The following is an 18,880-nucleotide window of genomic DNA, read 5'->3' as shown; positions in this document are numbered from 1 at the left end:
TCTGGATTGTGTTTGACATCACTAGCCACTGACTTCAAGGTGCCAGACCAGACAACATGAAGCTATAGGATGAGAAAGAACCAGACAAAAAAAACCTCCTTAAAATATGAATCAATTCTTTCTTCACAAGTACTTGACTAATTGTCAGAGCTACAGCAGGATTAAGCAATTAATAATGTAAAATTTCATTCACCAGACTTGGTTTTCAATCTGTTTAAATTTTCCATTTCGTGCATTGCACAGTATTTCAGGAGTTTGGCAGTCTAGGAATAGTATTTACAAAGAATGTTCAAAATGTTTAATCAAATTTTAATTTTAGTCGGTAGGTACTGATATATGCCACCATAATTATTCTGCAATACATATACCACCAAGATAATTATTCTACACTTGCCCTGGTAATTTAAATTGATATTTTTATGCATAGCAGTATTTATTTATTTAGAATGTTAAATATAGTAAACACATCCTGAAATGTTCTTGGGAAGTGTTTCAGAAAATGTACATTGGCCTGACTACTGTGAGATTGAGAAGGTACCTCAACCCACCATGTATCATGCTCTGTTGGGGTAACTCGGCCATAACACAGAACTGGGCATCTAATTCAGTCCCTGCGCAGTCAAGTTTGGATCCATAGTTCTACCTGCAGATGGGGCAAAAGTGAGGGGGGTTGGGGGTGGGAGGGGAGAACCATAAGTGGAGACCTCTTCCTAAGACATGATGCTATATGCCACGAGTGAGTCTAAGAGCAGTGACGGACAGCCATAGTGCCATGGATAGATATGTTTGTATCCCAAAAACATCTGCATCCAACCATGGTCAGTGCTGCTGACAAAGGAATTCTTAAACTATTGGGAAGATCGAAGGATTTTTTAAATTATGAGCTGCTTAAATCATTACTCAAAATTTTAAAATCAAGATCAACGCTTTTATAATAAACTGGGAACTGTTATCAAAGGTAGATAGTAAATTGACACTTTTTCACTGGTTGAAATGCATTCAATGGATACACAGCACATGGATGACATCATCGCATGCACAGAATCTGATGGAAAACTAAGATCCGTGTTCAGGCGAATCATCAAAATTATTTCTGCAGATTAGCCTTGTGATTGCCCATTTTGTGAAAACAATGTATGGAAGATCTCTGATGAGTTTTATTTGTCTATTTATCATGAACTTGATTCATTTTATTTTTTGAAGGATAATATTTCTGACAGGGCAGCTGTGAATAAAACCTCCCACAGTATTCAAGCTATTGATAGCAAAAACAAGCTGCTGGGGGAACTCAGCAGGTCTGGCAGCATCTGTGGATAGTAATGAAAAGACAATGTTTCAGCTCCAGTTGAAGGATCTCCACTTCTCTACCTGAAATGTCAAGTCTCCATTCCGCACACCGCCCCCCCCCCCCCCCCCGCCCCCCCACAGATCCTCCCTGACCCACAGAACTCAACATCTTTGCTCCAGATTCTAGTTTCGGCATTTTCTCTTTTCCATTTTCCTCTTAATGTTTGCTACTTTGCAGGTAGATTATAAAATTGTCTAACACAAATGACCATCTCCAATCTGGCACATGGTGATTCAATGATTATATGATGGTTATTTTTAATGATTGGATATTGAGTTCACGTTCAGTATCTCTTATCCAGTACTGGGCAAGCTTCAGAGACTGAATGAAAGCCTGAATAGTTTAAAATTGCTTGCGTGTATTTTTACAAAGCAAGTCATTATTTCCGCTGTACTATATATAAACACTTGTCAATAGGCTGAAGAAGGAGAATGAGGTTAAAAATAGCAATGTACAGGGTAGAAAACAATACATTGTGGAGGAGGAAGGAAACACTTAGTATGTGGGTAGTATCTAATGGGGATTATTTTTTTAATTTTATATTTTTATAATATTGTTTTATTCAGAATTAATGTGCATAGTTATCAACTTTGATGTTTCATTGACTATTCTTAAACTATTGGGAAGATTGAAGGATTTTTTAAATTATGAGCTGCTTAAATCATTACTCAAAATTTTAAAATCAAGATCAACGCTTTTATAATAAACTGGGAACTGTTATCAAAGGTAGATAGTAAATTGACACTGCAATCAATGGATACACAGCACATGGATGACATTATCGCATGCACAGATTCTGATGGAAAACTAAGATCCGTGTTCAGGCAAATCATCAAAATTATTTCTGCAGATTAGCCTGTGATGCCCATTTTGTGAAAACAATGAATGGAAGATCTCTGATGAGTTTTATTGGTCTATTTATCATGAACTTGATTCATTTTATTTTTTGAAGGATAATATTTCTGACAGGGCAGCTGTGAATAAAACCTCCCACAGTATTCAAGCTATTGATAGCAAAAACAAGCTGCTGGTGTTAGCCTACCAACGTAATACTCCTAGTGCTTTCAGATATCAAATAGTATTGCAAGCCATATCGAAATAGCACAAATCAGATATTTGTTTTTGGAAATAAAATAGTTGAATCTTTTTAGATAAAATGCCAGTTAGTTCTTTCTAAACCAGAAAGGTTTATGATTTTTTTTAAACTTTGTCATTCCGAACTTTACTTATTCATCAACCGGCTGCAGTAAATCTGTGTTGTGGGGACAATTCATAAATGACAGCACTACTTTGAATGAGAGTTTTTATCTTCAAACATTCAAATTCTTTACACTTTAGGATACTTGGCCAAAATCAACTTGCCATGTTCTTTTGAATCTTGACTGTTCATTTATTTTGAAAATGTATTGAAACCAAAATATTATGCACATAAATTCTGATTGCATGCACTTTTCTAAAATTCCTATCCAGTGTATAAAGGCAGAAGCAGAGACATACTTAGTTGCAGCTAGCTGTGAAAATATTACTGATTTTTTCCAATAAGGTTATAATTTATTGTTCACATTTATCTTTGTTTCCATTCTAAATCAGATTTCCAAGCTTTATGACTAATCCTTTTGATCAAACCATAATGGGAGACTTATCAGTACAACATCTCCTTAGCAGAAACCCATGACATCTAAACATAAGAATTTGTTATATCCAGAGTGCTAACTTCCAAAGAACCTGACATGTCAGGACTCACTCAATTTTTCCATTTTAATAGGAAATTTTGTGAACATGTATCTGAGAATACAAATGTGTGGATCATGTTGGACCAGATGTCAAACTAGATCACTGCCCACAATCCATGTACAGCCATATTCACCTGGCTTGGGTGGATGCACCTTATTTCACTCTACACCCTGGAGTTCATTGAGATGGGAACTGTGCCTCAGGCAGTGAAAATAGGAATGGGGTTTGGCCAATTATAAATCCTTTTTCTTCATATGTAATAGTTTTAAATGTCACTTACATACAGAGACATTTAAAAACTACTAAAATTAAAGTATATCATTTTTTTTAAGTTTTAAAATATCCAGGCATAGAAAAGGACTTTTAATGAGTAACATTAACCAAAAACTAAATATTCTTAGCACATCACATACTGCATTTCCCTTGAAATGAATAGGATCTCTAATCCTGCACCATTACGTTCTGGACTTGCATATTTCACTGGACATGCATGGAAATTGGTATTTATCTCCATTTAACCAGTCGAACCCTGGATCTAATGGTTCAACAACTAGCAACAGCCAACAAGATACAGGCTAAGTTAATGTATAATTAGTAAGGACAGGTAGCCCATTAAACTTGTTCCTTTCACACTCTTCACTCTATTGGATATTTTATTCTGTAAAATTAAATGCTTCAATTTTTTAAAATTATCTATATCTAAAGGTTAAACACTATGCTTAGTGCCTTTGTATTCTATTTCATTCAATCTTAATTACGGATGAAAAAATGTTGCTGAGTTTGGAAATCATTGTGTCTCTGTTAGGGTATGTTAATTAATACCTATTCCATTATGTCCTCATTAACTCCTTTGCATGTGCACCAGGTGCTTCTAGATGTTGGCCTCTCTGATGGCTTGAATAACCATGTCTTTAGGACTTTTGGGTACACTTAAAGTTTTTCCATGTTTAGGTGCATCAAAATCCATGTTTATCTATATTATTGTTTTGTTATCGTATTCTTTTGATAAGCTCTCCGATAAATAATTTGTACCCTTACAGATATATACAGTATATATACATGTATATATATATATATATATATATATATATATATAAATATGTGTATATATACATGGATATATATATATATATATATATATATATATATAATGGAACCATAAAACACTACAGCACAGAAAACAGGCTATTCATTCCTTTTAGTCTGTGCTGAAACATTATTCCGCTAGTCCCATTGACCTGCACTTATTCAATAACCCTCGAAACCTCTCCCATTCATGTAACTACAATTATTCTTAAAACCTAAGTGTGACCCCATATTTACCACATCAGATGGCAGACCGTTCCAACATCCAACCACTCTCTGAGTGAAGAAGTTCTCCCTAATATTCCAGTTACTTGGAAATCTGATTCCCAACTAGATGTAGCCCGCTGGAAGATAGCAATGTATAATTGTGTTCCCCTGGAGAAGATCACCTATAGCCTTAGAAACAGGTATGATGTATTTTCAAGAATATGGAATGCATGACTAAGATATATCAGGGTAAATCTTTAACTTCCCCCCTGTTGTCTCTTCCCCCTGGTGCTCGCAGCGCTGAGGACCCTGGATAAGTCAGGTTATTCATCTCTTGATGGGAATGGGGTTTATCCTAGGTGAAGCCAATCTTTTCTTTTTCTTATTCTTACTCTTTTCTTACTTTTTATTTTCTTTATTCTTGTTTCTTGGGGGGGGGGGGGGTGGGAGTGTTCCTCTTATTTTGTCCCTCTGAATCAACGAGGTCATCGAATTTGCATTTTTGTAGTATTATTTTATTATTTCTTTATAAGAATGGAATCACATGTTGACTTTTTTTCTCACTTCCAACATGCCAATCGATATTTATTATTTTGTTTCTTTCTTTCTTTTCTTTGGCTTGGCTTCGCGGACGAAGATTTATGGAGGGGGTAAAAAGTCCACGTCAGCTGCAGGCTCGTTTGTGGCTGACAAGTCCAATGCGGGACAGGCAGACACGATTGCAGCGGTTGCAGGGGAAAATTGGTGGGTTGGGGTTGGGTGTTGGGTTTTTCCTCCTTTGCCTTTTGTCAGTGAGGAAGGCTCTGCGGTCTTCTTCAAAGGAGGTTGCTGCCCGCCAAACTGTGAGGCGCCAAGATGCACGGTTTGAGGCGATATCAGCCCACTGGCGGTGGTCAATGTGGCAGGCACCAAGAGATTTCTTTAGGCAGTTCTTGTACCTTTTCTTTGGTGCACCTCTGTCACGGTGGCCAGTGGAGAGCTCGCCATATAACACGATCTTGGGAAGGCGATGGTCCTCCATTCTGGAGACGTGGCCCATCCAGCGCAGCTGGATCTTCAGCAGCGTGGACTCGATGCTGTCGACCTCTGCCATCTCGAGTACTTCGACGTTAGGGATGTAAGCGCTCCAATGGATGTTGAGGATGGAGCGGAGGCAACGCTGGTGGAAGCGTTCTAGGAGCCGTAGGTGGTGCCGGTAGAGGACCCATGATTCGGAGCCGAACAGGAGTGTGGGTATGACAACGGCTCTGTATACGCTTATCTTTGTGAGGTTTTTCAGTTGGTTGTTTTTCCAGACTCTTTTGTGTAGTCTTCCAAAGGCGCTATTTGCCTTGGCGAGTCTGTTGTCTATCACATTGTCGATCCTTGCATCTGATGAAATGGTGCAGCCGAGATAGGTAAACTGGTTGACCGTTTTGAGTTTTGTGTGCCCGATGGAGATGTGGGGGGGCTGGTAATCATGGTGGGGAGCTGGCTGATGGAGGACCTCAGTTTTCTTCAGGCTGACTTCCAGGCCAAACATTTTGGCAGTTTCCGCAAATGATTTTGTTTATATTATTGATATTGATATTTTTCTTTTTGATTATTCTTCATTTTGACTGCATGTTGATTGAAAATTCTCAAAATAAAATATTCAAAAAGAAAAAAAATAGTTACCTGTATTCCCAGATCTCTTTGTTCCTCCATACTCCTCAGTGCCCTAACATTTACTGTGTATCTCCTACCTTGGCTTTTCCTTCCAAAATGCAACACTTCACACTTGTCTGCATTAAATTCCATCTGCCATTTTCTGTCCCATTTTTCCAGTTGGCCCAAATCCCTCTGCAAGCTTTGAAAGCCTTCCTCGCTGTCCACAATGCCTCCAATCTTAGTGTCATCAGCAAACTTACTGATCCAATTTCCCACATTATCATCCAGATCATTGATATAGACAAACAAACAACAATGGTCCCTGAGGCACACCACTAGTCACAGGCCTCCAGTCTGAGAAGCAACCATCCATTAAACTCCCATTCAGTAAACTTTGAATCCAGTTTGCAACCTCTCATGGATACCTAGTGTCTGAACCTTCTGAACTATCCTCCCATGTGGGACCTTGTCAGAGACTTCACTAAAGTCCATGTAGACAACATCCACAGCCTTTCCTTCATTTACTTTCTTGGTAACCTCCTTGAAAAACTCAAGATTCATTAACACAAAGCCATACTGATTATCTTTGATCAGCCCTTGGCTATCCAAATATTTTTAAATCCTATCTCTCAGAACACCTTCCTAAAATTTACCTACTACCTATGGCCTGTAATTTCCTGGTTTACTTTCAGAGCTTTTTTTTAAACAACGGAACAAAATGAGCTACCCTCCAATCCTCCGGCACCTCACCCGTGGCTAAGGACAATTTAAATATTTCTGCCAGGGCCTTGCAATTTCTAAAGAGGTCTCACTTAAAGTCCAAGGGTATATCATGTCAGGCCTGGGAGATTTTTCTACCTTTATTAGCTATAAGGCCGCAAGTATCTCCTCCTCTTTAATCTCTATATGTTCCACGACACTACTACTGCTTGTTTCCCTTTTACACTATGCCAGTTTCCTGAGTAAATACTGATGCAGAAAACTGTTTAAGATTTTCTCCATCTCATGAAGCTTCACACATAGATGACCCCTCTGATCTTCTAGGGGACCAATTTTTCCCCTTACTATCCTTTTACTATTAGCATACTTGTAGAAACTCTCCGGGTTTACCTTCACATTATATGCCAAAGCAACATCATGTCTTCTTTTTGCCTTTCTTATTTCGTTCTTAAGTATTTTCTTACATTTTTATACTCTTTTAGTAACTCATTTGCTCCTTGTTGCCTAAACCTGCTATATACCTCTCTCTTCTTCTTAACCAGATTACCAATATCCCTTGAACACCAAGGTTCCCAATGCCTGTTCATTTTGCCTTTAATCTTGACAGGAACATGCAAACTCTGCACTATCAACATTTTGCTTTTGAAGGCCTTCCACTTCCACATCCTTGCCAGAAAATAACTTACCCCAATCCACTCTTCCTAGATCCTTTCTCTAATTTAGAATCTCAACTCGAGGACCAGACCTATCCTTATCCATAATTAACTTAACTCATGACCTTATGGTCACTGCACCCAAAATGTTTGCCTACACACTACTTCAACTGACCTGTCTACTTTCCTAATAGGAGATCAAGTATTGGATCCTCTCTCGTTGGTACCTCTATATATTGATTTAGAAAATGTTCGTGAACACATTTGACAAACTCCAAGCCATCCAGCCCTTTCACAGTATGGGAGTCCGAGTCAATATGTAGAAAGTTAAGATCTCCTACTATCACAATTTTCTTTTTCTTACATCAGTCTGCTATCTCTACAGATATGCTCCTCCAATTCTCTCTGACTATTGGGCAATCTATAATACAACCCTATCAGTGCGATCACATCTCCTGTTCCTCAGCTCCGTCCATTTGGCCTCTTTAGACAAGCCCTCTCGGCTGTCCTGTTTAAGCACAGCTGTGATATTTTCCCTGACTAGCAATGCCACTCTTCCCCCCCCCCCCCCTTTCATCCCTCCCCCTCTACTCTATCATGTCTTAAACAACAGAACCCTGGAACATTAAACTGTGCCTCCTGCCCCTCCTGCAACCAAGTTTCACTAATAGCAATAATGTCATAATCCCATGTGCCAATCCACGCCTTAAGCTCATCTGCCTTTCCAACAATACTCCTTGCATTGAAATAAATACAACTGAGAACATTTCTATCACATATAAACCTTTTATTTCTGTCTACACTTGCAGTCCACGCATGACCTTTATCCTCCTCTACCTCACTATCTGTTTGAACACTTTCGTTCCCATCCCCCTGCCAATCTACTTTAAACCCCCCTCCCCCCAGAGCAGCATGAGCAAACCAACCCACAAGGATGTAAGTACCCCTCCAGTTCAGATGTCAACTATCATGTCGGAACAGGTCCCACCTTCCCTGGAACAGAGCCCAATTGTCCAGAGACATGAAGCCCTCCATGCTGCACCAATAATTTAGTTGCTTTACCTTCCTATTTCTAACCTCACTAACACGTGGCATGGTTAGCACTCCTGAGATCACAACCCTGGAGGTCCTGTCCTTCAGCTTTGCACCTAACTCCCTAAGCTCTCTTTACAGGACCTCCTCATCCTTCCTACCCACGGTATTGGTCCCTACATGGACCACTACATCTGTCTGCTCACCCTCCCTCCTGAGAATGCTGAGAACTCACAGACCTTGGCACCAGGGAGACAACATACCATTCGGAATTCTTGATCTCTCCCACAAAACCTCTTATCCGTCCCCCTAACTATCGAATCCCCAATCACTACTGCTCTTCTCTTTTCCCTCCTTCTTTTCTGAGCTGATGGACCAGTCTCGGTGCCAGAGACTTAACCACTACAACTCATCCATGGTAGGTCGTCCCCACCAACAATATCCAAAACAGTATACTTATTGTTGATGGGAACAGCCAGAGGGCTGCTCTGCTCTCTCTGTCTATACCTCTTCCCTCTTCTGACAGTCACCCAGCAACCTGCCTCCTGACGTTTGGGGGGTGACTGTTTCCCTGAAGCTCCTTCCCTGATTGAGTTTGTTGTTGAGGAGACTAATGGTGGAGAGGTAGCAGCTGTTCCTGAACTTGGTGGTATGAGTCTTGTGGCACCTATACCTCTTTCCTGATGGCAGCAGTGAGAACAGAGCGTGTGCTGGGTGGTGTGGATATTTATGATTGCAGCTGCTCTTTGACAGCAGCATCCCTTGTAGAAGTTCTCGATACTGGGAAGAGGTTTGCCTGTGATGTCCTGGACTGCATCTACTATCTTTTGCAGGGCTTCACTCTTGTATTGATGTCCCCATACCAGACCATGATGCATCCAGTCTGCACACTTTCCACCACATATCTGTGAAATTTGCCAGGGTTTCTGATGTCATACCAAAATCCAAAAACTCCCGAAGAAATAGAGGGGCTGATGTGCTTTCTTAAAGTGTGTTGGCTCCAGGAAAGATCTTCTGAGATAATGACTCCCAAGAACTTAAATTTGATCACCCTCTCCACCATTATTGCCACATGATCATATACCTCTTGTTTTCCCTTACTGAAATCAAAAATTAGCTCCTTGGGTTTGGTGATATTAAGTGCAAGGTAATTGCCAAGATTTTTATCTCCCTCCTGTAGGCTGACTCATCACCCCTTTCTGAACAACATGCCTCCATGGTCTAGTCAGCGAATTTGTACATGGTTTTGTTGTCGTACAGAGCCACACAGTCAAAGGTGTAAATTAAATAGAGCAGGGGGCTAATAACGCAGCCCTGTAGAGCTCTGGTACTGATGGAGATTGTGGAGGAAATGTTCTTACCATTTTGCTGATTGTGGTCTGTTGGTGAGGAAATCAGGGATCTATTTACACAGTGGGGTTCTGAGACCCAGGTCTTGGAGTTTGCTGATCAGATTTTAGGGGATATTGGTGTTAAATGCCAAACTTAGTTGATAAAGGGCATCCTGATGAATGTATCTTTGCTGTCCAAGTGTTCCAGAGCTTTGTGTAGAACCGGTATAGACCTGTTGCAATGATAGGTGAATTGGAACGGATCTATGTTGCCACTCAGACAGGAGATAATATGCTTTAACACCAGCTTTAGAAAATACTTTAGATATGAGTGCCACTGCTCGATAATCATTTAGGCAGATAACCACACTCTTCTTGGGGACCAGTACGATTGTTGCCTGTTTGAAACAGGTGGGTAACATGCCCTGCCAGAGTGAGATATTGAAGATATTCATAAATACAAATAAGGTCTTACAGTCCAGATCTTCCAAAATGTCGGCCTTCTTCCATAACGGTGACTTCCCCTCCACCTCCATCAACACAGCTCTCGCCTGCATCTCCTCCATTTCCTGCTTATCTGCCATGGACCCCTCTGCCCCCAGACACAAAAAACGTAGAATCCCCCTTATCCTCTCCTACCATCCCACCAGCCTTCACATTCAACACATTATCCTCTGGAATTTCCAACAGGTACCCACTACCAGATACATCTTCCCCTCTCCTCCCCTCACTGCCTTCCGTAGGTACCACTTCCTCCACGACTCACTAGGCACTCATCTCTCCACATCTCCCCATCATGGTGCCTTCCACTCACCACAGTCGGGGGCCCCAACATGCTTTCAGATGAAGCAACACTTCATGTGAATCTTCAGGACTGATTTACTGTATCCAGTGCCCTTCTCTATGTCAGAAAGACTGGAGAGACCTCCCAGTAGCCAACCATTTCAGTTCTGTGACACACTCCCCTACTCACATGTCTGTCCATGGCTTTATGCACTCTTCCACCAAGACCATAAATTGGAGGAACAACACCTGATTTTCCATATGGGCACTTTTCAGCCAGATGGTATTAACATAGATGTTTCTGGTTTCTGCTAATCTGCTCTCCTCTTCCAATTCCACCCCCCCCCCCCTTTCTTTCTCCTCCCTTCCCTTCCCCTTTCCAGTTATCCTCCTCCTTCCTTCTCTATTCACCTAGCCATCCTTCCTCCCCTTGATCACTGTTATCCCCTCCCTCCCTTCTCCTGCTTTTGAGACCACACCTCCCCCCCACTCTTTTGTTAGAACACCTGTTGACATTTTTCCATACCTTGATAAAGGGCTCAAGCCTAAAACATTTGTTATGTATTTTTATCCTTGCTATATAAAGGACACTGTTTGACCTACTGAGTTTCTCCAGCATTGTGTTTTTACTTCAACCATGGTGTCTACAGATTTTCATGTCCTACTTCCGTGAATACTTTGGTAAGTTGGTCAGCACAGAGTTTTAATACTTTGCCACGTAGAAGCCATTAAGTTCATTGCATAATGCATATCTTGCATGTTGTAATTTAACAAGTTATTTCATAACACACAGCTATTGATCCCAAATAACATGGAGAAATGTAAATTACAAGATTTGCAGCAGTGGAGCATTCCATAATAATGAGTTGTCAATACCTGTATACTTGGCTTCCAAAAGCAAACTTTCCTGGCCTTGTCCAGAAGGTTCTCAACTTATGATGGGGTTACATTTCAGCAAACCCATCATGTCGAAAAATTGTAAGTCGATAAGGAATACTGCACCTACCATTTTTTATATTTAAATTTTGAATACCTTTATTCTGCACTGAAAAAAACCATTAACGTACACAGCTGAAAGCACACTGGGCATGGTTGAGTCAGCATCACGAGAGATATGCTGTACAATACTCCTGCGCAATGCTGCCATTGCCCAGCATCACGAGACAGTATTGTACCATATATCGCAAGCGTGGGAACAGATTGGAATTCTAAATTGAAAGTATGGATTTGAACCATTGTAACTTTGAAAAGTCTTAATTCAGGCCTTCGTAAGTAGAGGAGCACCTGTATTTCCATACAACATCGTTGTGTCCCTCACCTAAGGAGTTATTAGAGTAAGAGATGAATGGAGTATTGGTGTAAATGAGTGACTGATGGTCAGCATGCATTTGTGGGCCAATGGGCCTGTTTCTTTGTTGTGTCTCTTCATTGATCTATTTTAACAAATATTTCACTCAGCAAGTGGAGGCAATCTCGAACCGATTGCCTGAAAGTACGAGGGAGTCAGAGAGAAACTGACCCTTTATCCCATTGAGCCCATGCCAACGATCAAGCTCATCAAACAAGTACTTTGGTCACTTGAAGAGCTGTACATCAAAAGTTGGGAAATTACATCAGCTTAAGCTAGTTTAGTGTTGCCCTGAACAAAGGACATCCTTCTTCTGTGCTGTACATTTCTGATTCGAAAGGATCCACTTTATTGCCAAATAACTCCTAGGACCATGTACTATTGTTTTCCAGTTGCTGGTGTATGTTAAGGAAAGTGCTTTGTCGTGTGCTGATCACTCATTCTCAAAGAATGTGAACTTCACTGAATGAATTAAAGTAATTAACTTCCTATTATTGTTGGTCCATTCCAGGATTTATGATAATTCATTCTGCCCTGCCACCTGCAGGTTGGAAACAGCATTGCAAACTTATAGCACTTTGTGTGCTAATTAGTGCAGATGATCGTAGAATTTGGTTGGTCATCCCTGTCAAATACCCAGCGGCCAGCATAAGCATGTGAAGTACTTTGCACATTCATTCATCCTGAAATAATTATAGCTGGATTTAACTTTACCAATTTTCCAGATTTTCTTTGGAAAATCACATTTATAACATGCCAACCAACGTATTCATTGACCTATTAAAATGAATGTATAATGATTCATTGATTTGAGACTGCTTCTAATACTACTGGAATTATATTGTTCCAATATACCTTTCTCATTTTACATTGACATTGTAGGTCAAACTCCCTTTTCCAATCGATCAAATCACAGATCTTCCAAGGAATGATTTCCAGATGATGGTCAAGATGCACAAATTAACCACTGAGCAGCTAGAATTTATTCATGATGTCCGCCGGCGCAGTAAGAATCGCATTGCAGCCCAACGTTGTCGGAAGCGAAAACTGGACTGCATTCAGAATTTGGAATGTGAAATTCAAAAGTTGGTGAGTGGTCATAAAATCTATTTGTTGTTAAAATGTAGCTATAGTAGTAAAATAATCCTTATGATTCTCCAATCTTTGGGAAGAGCCAGAGATTTGTATCAAGACATCAATCTACAGAGAAATATTGGTCTAACAATACCTGTCAGAGAGAAAGCAGAGAAACTGACCCTCTATCCCATTAAGCCCATGCCAACAATCAAGCTCCCATTTTTACACCAATCTTATCTTAACCCATTTTATTCTCCTATGATTATCCTCATCCACACATACCCTCACAGATTCTACCCTTCATCTACACACAAGGAATAATCAGCGGTGGCCCATTTTTGAGATGTGGGAAGAAAATGGAGCACCCAGCTGAAACCTCACTATCACAGGAATATAATGTGCAAACTCCACAAAGACAGCATTGGAGGTCAGAATTGAATCCAGGTCACTGGGACTGGGAGACAGCTGCTCTATTAGCTGTGATACTGTACCATCCTGTTGTAATCGTGAAAGTTTTTTTTCTCATTCTGAAAAATATGAAGCTCTTATTGACCTCAGACCATATTTATAATACAAATTATAAAATGTTTCAGATTTTTTAAACCATTCGATCATCAATAATTTGGGCAGAGAAACGGCAGATAGAGTTTAATCGGAACAAGTGTGAGGTGATGCATTTTGGGAGGTCAAATACAAGAGGAAAGTATATAATAATTACCAGGACACAAGTGATTATTGATATAGTAGGGTTTTGAAGTCCAAATCCAAAGCTCCCTGAGAGTCGCAACACAAGTGGATAGGATGACAGAAGAAATCTGGGATTTTTGCCTTCATCGTTCAGGCCATTGAGTGTAAAAGTGGGAGGTAATTTTCAGCTGTGTAAAATATTTGTATGCATAGTTCTGGTCACCACATTAAAGGAAGGAGGGGGAAGCTGTGAGGAGGGTGCTGAAGAGGTTCACCAGGATAATGCCTGGGTTGGAGAGTAGTAGCTATAAGGGGAGGTTGGACAAATTTGAGTTGTTATCCCTAGAACATGAGAGGCTGAGGAGTGACCTGATAGACATATATCAAATTATGAGAGGGATGGAGTACTTTTTGTCAGGGTTTAAATGTCAAATATGAGAGGGCATAAATTTTAGCAGAGGGAATGTTGAAATGAGATTGTAGGGGCCTGGAATAAGCTGCCTGAAGAGATAGTAGAACCAGATAAAAGAGCAGAGTTCAAAAGCATTTAGACCAGTGGTTTTTAAACTGCCCCCTAAACTCACATTTCGTCTTAAGCAATTCCTATACCACAAGTGCTCTGTGATTGCCAAGGGATTGCTTAAGGTGAGTGGAAAAGAAGGTTGAGAACCACTGCTCTAGACCAAATTGTTACTGAAATATTTTGCTTGAGAAAAATTGTCATTGGCCCATTTCCTTTGGAGTTATGAAACCATGCCCATAACGAGTCAATTGGCTTTCAAACTTTTATCTTTCTACTCACATGCCACCTTAAGCAATCCCTTATTAATCACAAAGCACCTATGGCATAGAGATTGCTTAAGGTGGAATGAGAGTTTAGGGGGCAATTTGAAAACTACTGATTTACACAGATATGTGAGCAGACTTGGGATGGAACGGTATGAACCACATGTAGGCAGATGGGATTAGTTACATTGGCATCATGATCAGTGCAGACACTATGGCTGAAGGGCCTGTTCTTATACTGTATTGTTCTAGTTACATCATTAGACTGATATAAATACTGGATATATTGGGGAATCAAACAAGATGTGCTTTGCAATCTAGAGTCATCAATGAAAATTCATGGGTTATAAACTGGAGAATATATAAATGAACTATGTAAAATTATTATGACATAACAGTTTACTGTACTTTAAAGCTTCACATTTGAAACCATTTTATAGATGGACACACAAGGTCATAGTTATTGATCAAAACACATTGAAAATATGCCCATGTTACTTTAGTGGGAAGGGTTAATTGTGTCAAAATGAAAGTGATGCCAAGACTGCAGTATCTTTTTAAATTGCTGCCTATTCCATTACCTAAAAACTTCTTTAAACTACTAAACAATCACATTATTATGGAATAATAAGGTACCAAAATTTGCACTGGAAAAACCAACATCGGACTATGGACTGGGAGGACTTAGACTTCCGGATTTAAAAAAAAAACTACGGGCTAGATTTCTCGCAGCCTTCTTCATTGAAGACAACCTCACCCCTACCTCTTGGATTCAGATGGGAATGTTCTCAATGGAGGAGGGGGAAGCAAAGGATTTTATCTATAAATGGAGTGTCAAATCACTAGAAAAAAATACTAATACATATGTTCAGAATGTGGCAAGAAACTAATGAATGTATATGAAAACAGTAGGAATATCATTGTGTAAAAATGTGTTATTAATAGAATATTAAATTTGTGGTATGACAAAGGCATAAGATATATTGAACACTGCTACACGGAAGGAACTCTTATGTCCTTCGATCAATTAAAGCACAAATATGGAGTGGCCAGTGGGACCTTCTGTTTTCTCCAGCTTAGATTGTTCTTAAGAGAAAGATGGAGACCAATGTTGACTCCACCAGAAATTAGAAAAACAGAACAAAGTCTGTATGGGGAATACATTCAATTTTTTTTTAAAATGTACTATGCTCTCCAGAGTGTAAGTGCAAAACTAGGATTACAGAGGTCAAGAGAAAGATGGGAGTCAGACTTAGGTGTGGTGATTTCAGAAAGAAGCTGGTCAGATTGTTGTAAGGACAGCATGACATCAATTATAAATGCAAGATATGGATTTGTTCAGTATAATTTTTGCACCAACTATATTTTACCCCACAGAAATTACATAGATCAATAGCAGAAATATCAGAGATGTGTTTCAAATGTGGGACTGAGACAGGAACTCTTTTACATACTACGTGGTCATGCGTGAAGGTGAGGCCATTTTGGCAGGACATCACAGAAATATTAACCAGGAGAAAAGGAGTGGCCTTCACGGGTGACCCAGAGCTATATCTACTAGGCAATTTTAGGGAAATAAGCAACAAATTGAATAAATATCAAATCTCATTCCTAAGATAGCAGTGGCTGTAGCAAAACAATGTATTGTGATCACTTGAAAGTCCGACTCCCCTCTACTTATAGCATGATGGACTACAGAAATTAACAGTGATATACTTATGGAAAAAAAATCACAGAATTTAAAGAACAGATATGACACTTTTGTAAAGATCTGGCAGCTATACCTGGACCACATAGGGGCCCAGATACAGAAATAAAAATTTTAAAAGTACTATAAATGCAACAATTATATATATATATATTTAAACGTGGTTTCCCCAATTGTATTCTATATATTTTAAAGATATGTTAGTTCTGAAGCTCTGACGGTGTGCGGATTTGTATATATGTGGTGGGGGTGGGGGGGGGGGAGTGACTGTTTTGTTTTTATTTGTTGTTGTTTGTAAGAAAAAGTGTATTATCTTGCAATATTGGAAATTTTATTATGTATATTTTTGAAAAACATCAAAAATAAAATATTCCAAAACAAAAAGATAATATGCCCATGCCAATCAAATTGCTAACCTGAGCTAGTTCCATCTGCTTGCATTGGGCCAATATTACTTTAAATCTTCCCTATCCATGTACCTATTGTTAGGTCTGCTTTGTTCATGAATGAGTGAGACAAACACCAGGCTGAGTCGAAATCAGGGTTCTTTGTTCTTTATTACCGGATTGTAACACTTGCGACCAACCAGGTTAGTCGGAGAATGCATTCTGCCGTTATCAGCAAAATGGTGATTTTTTATACCCTTGGATACATGCTTAGAACATCATCATATCATTACTTGTCCAATGACTAAAACTGTTGCTATCCTTTCCCTGCTAGCTTCCTGCCTCTCAATCCATCAATGTCTCTCTTATCTTGTAAGTACAAGGATGCATTTACATCTTGTTACAGCCCTGTACATTCCCATCTCATGATGTTTTACCTAACAGGAGTACAAGGACACCTCCCCTTCTTGTTACTGCCCTGTACAGGGTAACTCCCTACACATTCCCATCTCATGATGTTTTACCTTACACTATCCAAAAATGTTTAAAATGTCATAATAATACCTGCCTCTAAAACTTCCTCTGGCTACTCCTTTTACTAATGTATCAACCTTGGTGTGTGGGGAAAAAAATTGTACTTCAGGTCCCTTTTAAATCTTTCTCATCTCACCTTAAGCCAAGTCCTCTAGTTTTAGACTCCCCAATCATGGGAATAGATTATTCTTATGATATTATATATACTAAAACCCCTGGTATCCGGCACCTATGGGGATTGATAGATGGTGGATAAGTGAATTTTCATTTTCTTAAGATTACATGCTATGAGATATGTGAACTAATGACAAGGCGTGTCAGTTTTCAACCTGTCTATTTTTCATGATTTTTTTTTTGCCAGTTACTTGAGGCTGCTGGTTGATTGAATTCTAGATACAGGGGAGTTACTGTACCTCGATAAAGTCACTCCTTAGCTTTCAACACTCTTGCAAAAAAAAAGCCTTCATAATTCAAAACTTCCAGTCACAATAATGTCCAGATGAATCTTTTTTGAACAATTTTTAGTTTAAGGACATCCTTCCTTTCACAGGGCAACCAGAACTGCACACAATACACATTAGGATGGTCCTATGATCTGCAATTTTATTCATTAGATAATCTTAAAATATCTATACTTTTTTATAAAGTTGACCCATCTCCAAGAAGAAGAGATATTAATAAACAAGCAGCTGTTGATGTAATAAGTCTATTCACAACTATACCATTGATCACAGCAAATAGCTAAATAAAGGGGCCTTAAATGAACAGGCTATTTAAGCAGAGATGACCCTTGAGAGCAAACAGTCAGAACCAGACAACTCACAGGCAATGTTACAATGAGGTTGCCATCTGGTGAAACAGAATGTTAAATATTCAAGCTGTTTATATGGTTGGATCTTCTAATATCGTTACTCTGCACTAGATGTTGTTTCCAACAACATATCTTCCCTATTGCTGTTAATCCAAGCTGTGACACATCAGTTAAAGGATGCACTGCAAAGCCAGGGCTAATGGATTGGCGCCAACAAATTGTTTGCTGTTGTACAATGCCAAGATTGCTTCCAATAACTTAAGAAACATTGGAAGAAATAGAATTGTTCAGGCACAGATGATATTTTCTGCCTATTAAGTCCATCCTTTAGACCCTATCACTGCTGTTGCCCTGCTTATTTCCCAAAGCCCCAGAAATAATTTCTCAATTGCCTCTTTAATTAACTTTGAAAGTGCCGATTAGCTCTTTCCACCACAGACAATGAGTTCTTGATTATAATTGTATTCTGTTCAGATTTTCCTTTTGCCCAAAGTAGAATTATTATTTCCTGGATTTTGAATCGTTTACTGATGGAAGTAGCTTCTCTGGATTTATCCAATAAAACCATTGTGATCTGGAATATTTCTGTCTCATTTCCCTTCAGCCTTTTATGCTCCAAGGAAAACAATTTCAGTTTTTCCAGTCTCATTTTGTGTTTGAAATCATTCATGTGTGATTTTTTTCCAATAAAACTGCTCTACATCGATAAAATGTGGTGACCCAGAATGGGGCACACCTTTTATTTGTGGTCTACCCACAGTATACCCCTTCTGCTTTGAAACGCATTGCCTGCTTTTATGAACTCTTTGGCCTTTTTCAATATATTTCTGCCCATGTTATTTTATGTATTCCTGTACTTCGTACTTTCACTTTTCACCATTTAGTCAGTATTATATTTTACTTTTTAAAATCCAAAATGGAAGATCTAATTTTAAGCTTTATTAAAATCCACTTTTCATTTTTTTTTATCCATCATTAAATTCATTAGTATCATCACTAAATTTAGAATCTTTTTAAAAT

General features: G+C 39.2%; 1 protein-coding gene across 23 annotated transcripts in view; it reads left to right on the top strand.

Annotated features, from left to right (window-relative positions):
- Positions 1 to 18,880, top strand: part of bach2b (BTB and CNC homology 1, basic leucine zipper transcription factor 2b) — a 328,595-nt gene that overhangs the window by 299,201 nt on the left and 10,514 nt on the right. For all 23 annotated transcript variants that reach the window (XM_069887051.1, XM_069887050.1, XM_069887063.1 and 20 more), the window contains one exon: positions 12,754 to 12,960. In XM_069887051.1, coding sequence (XP_069743152.1) covers positions 12,754 to 12,960 — 207 coding nt within the window. The remainder of the gene's footprint in view (positions 1 to 12,753; positions 12,961 to 18,880) is intronic.

The sequence above is a fragment of the Narcine bancroftii genome, chromosome 6, assembly GCF_036971445.1.
Source record: "Narcine bancroftii isolate sNarBan1 chromosome 6, sNarBan1.hap1, whole genome shotgun sequence".
In the NCBI taxonomy this organism is placed as follows: domain Eukaryota; kingdom Metazoa; phylum Chordata; class Chondrichthyes; order Torpediniformes; family Narcinidae; genus Narcine; species Narcine bancroftii.
The sequence above is the reverse complement of the archived record's forward strand: the minus strand, read 5'-3'. Positions and strand labels throughout refer to the sequence as shown.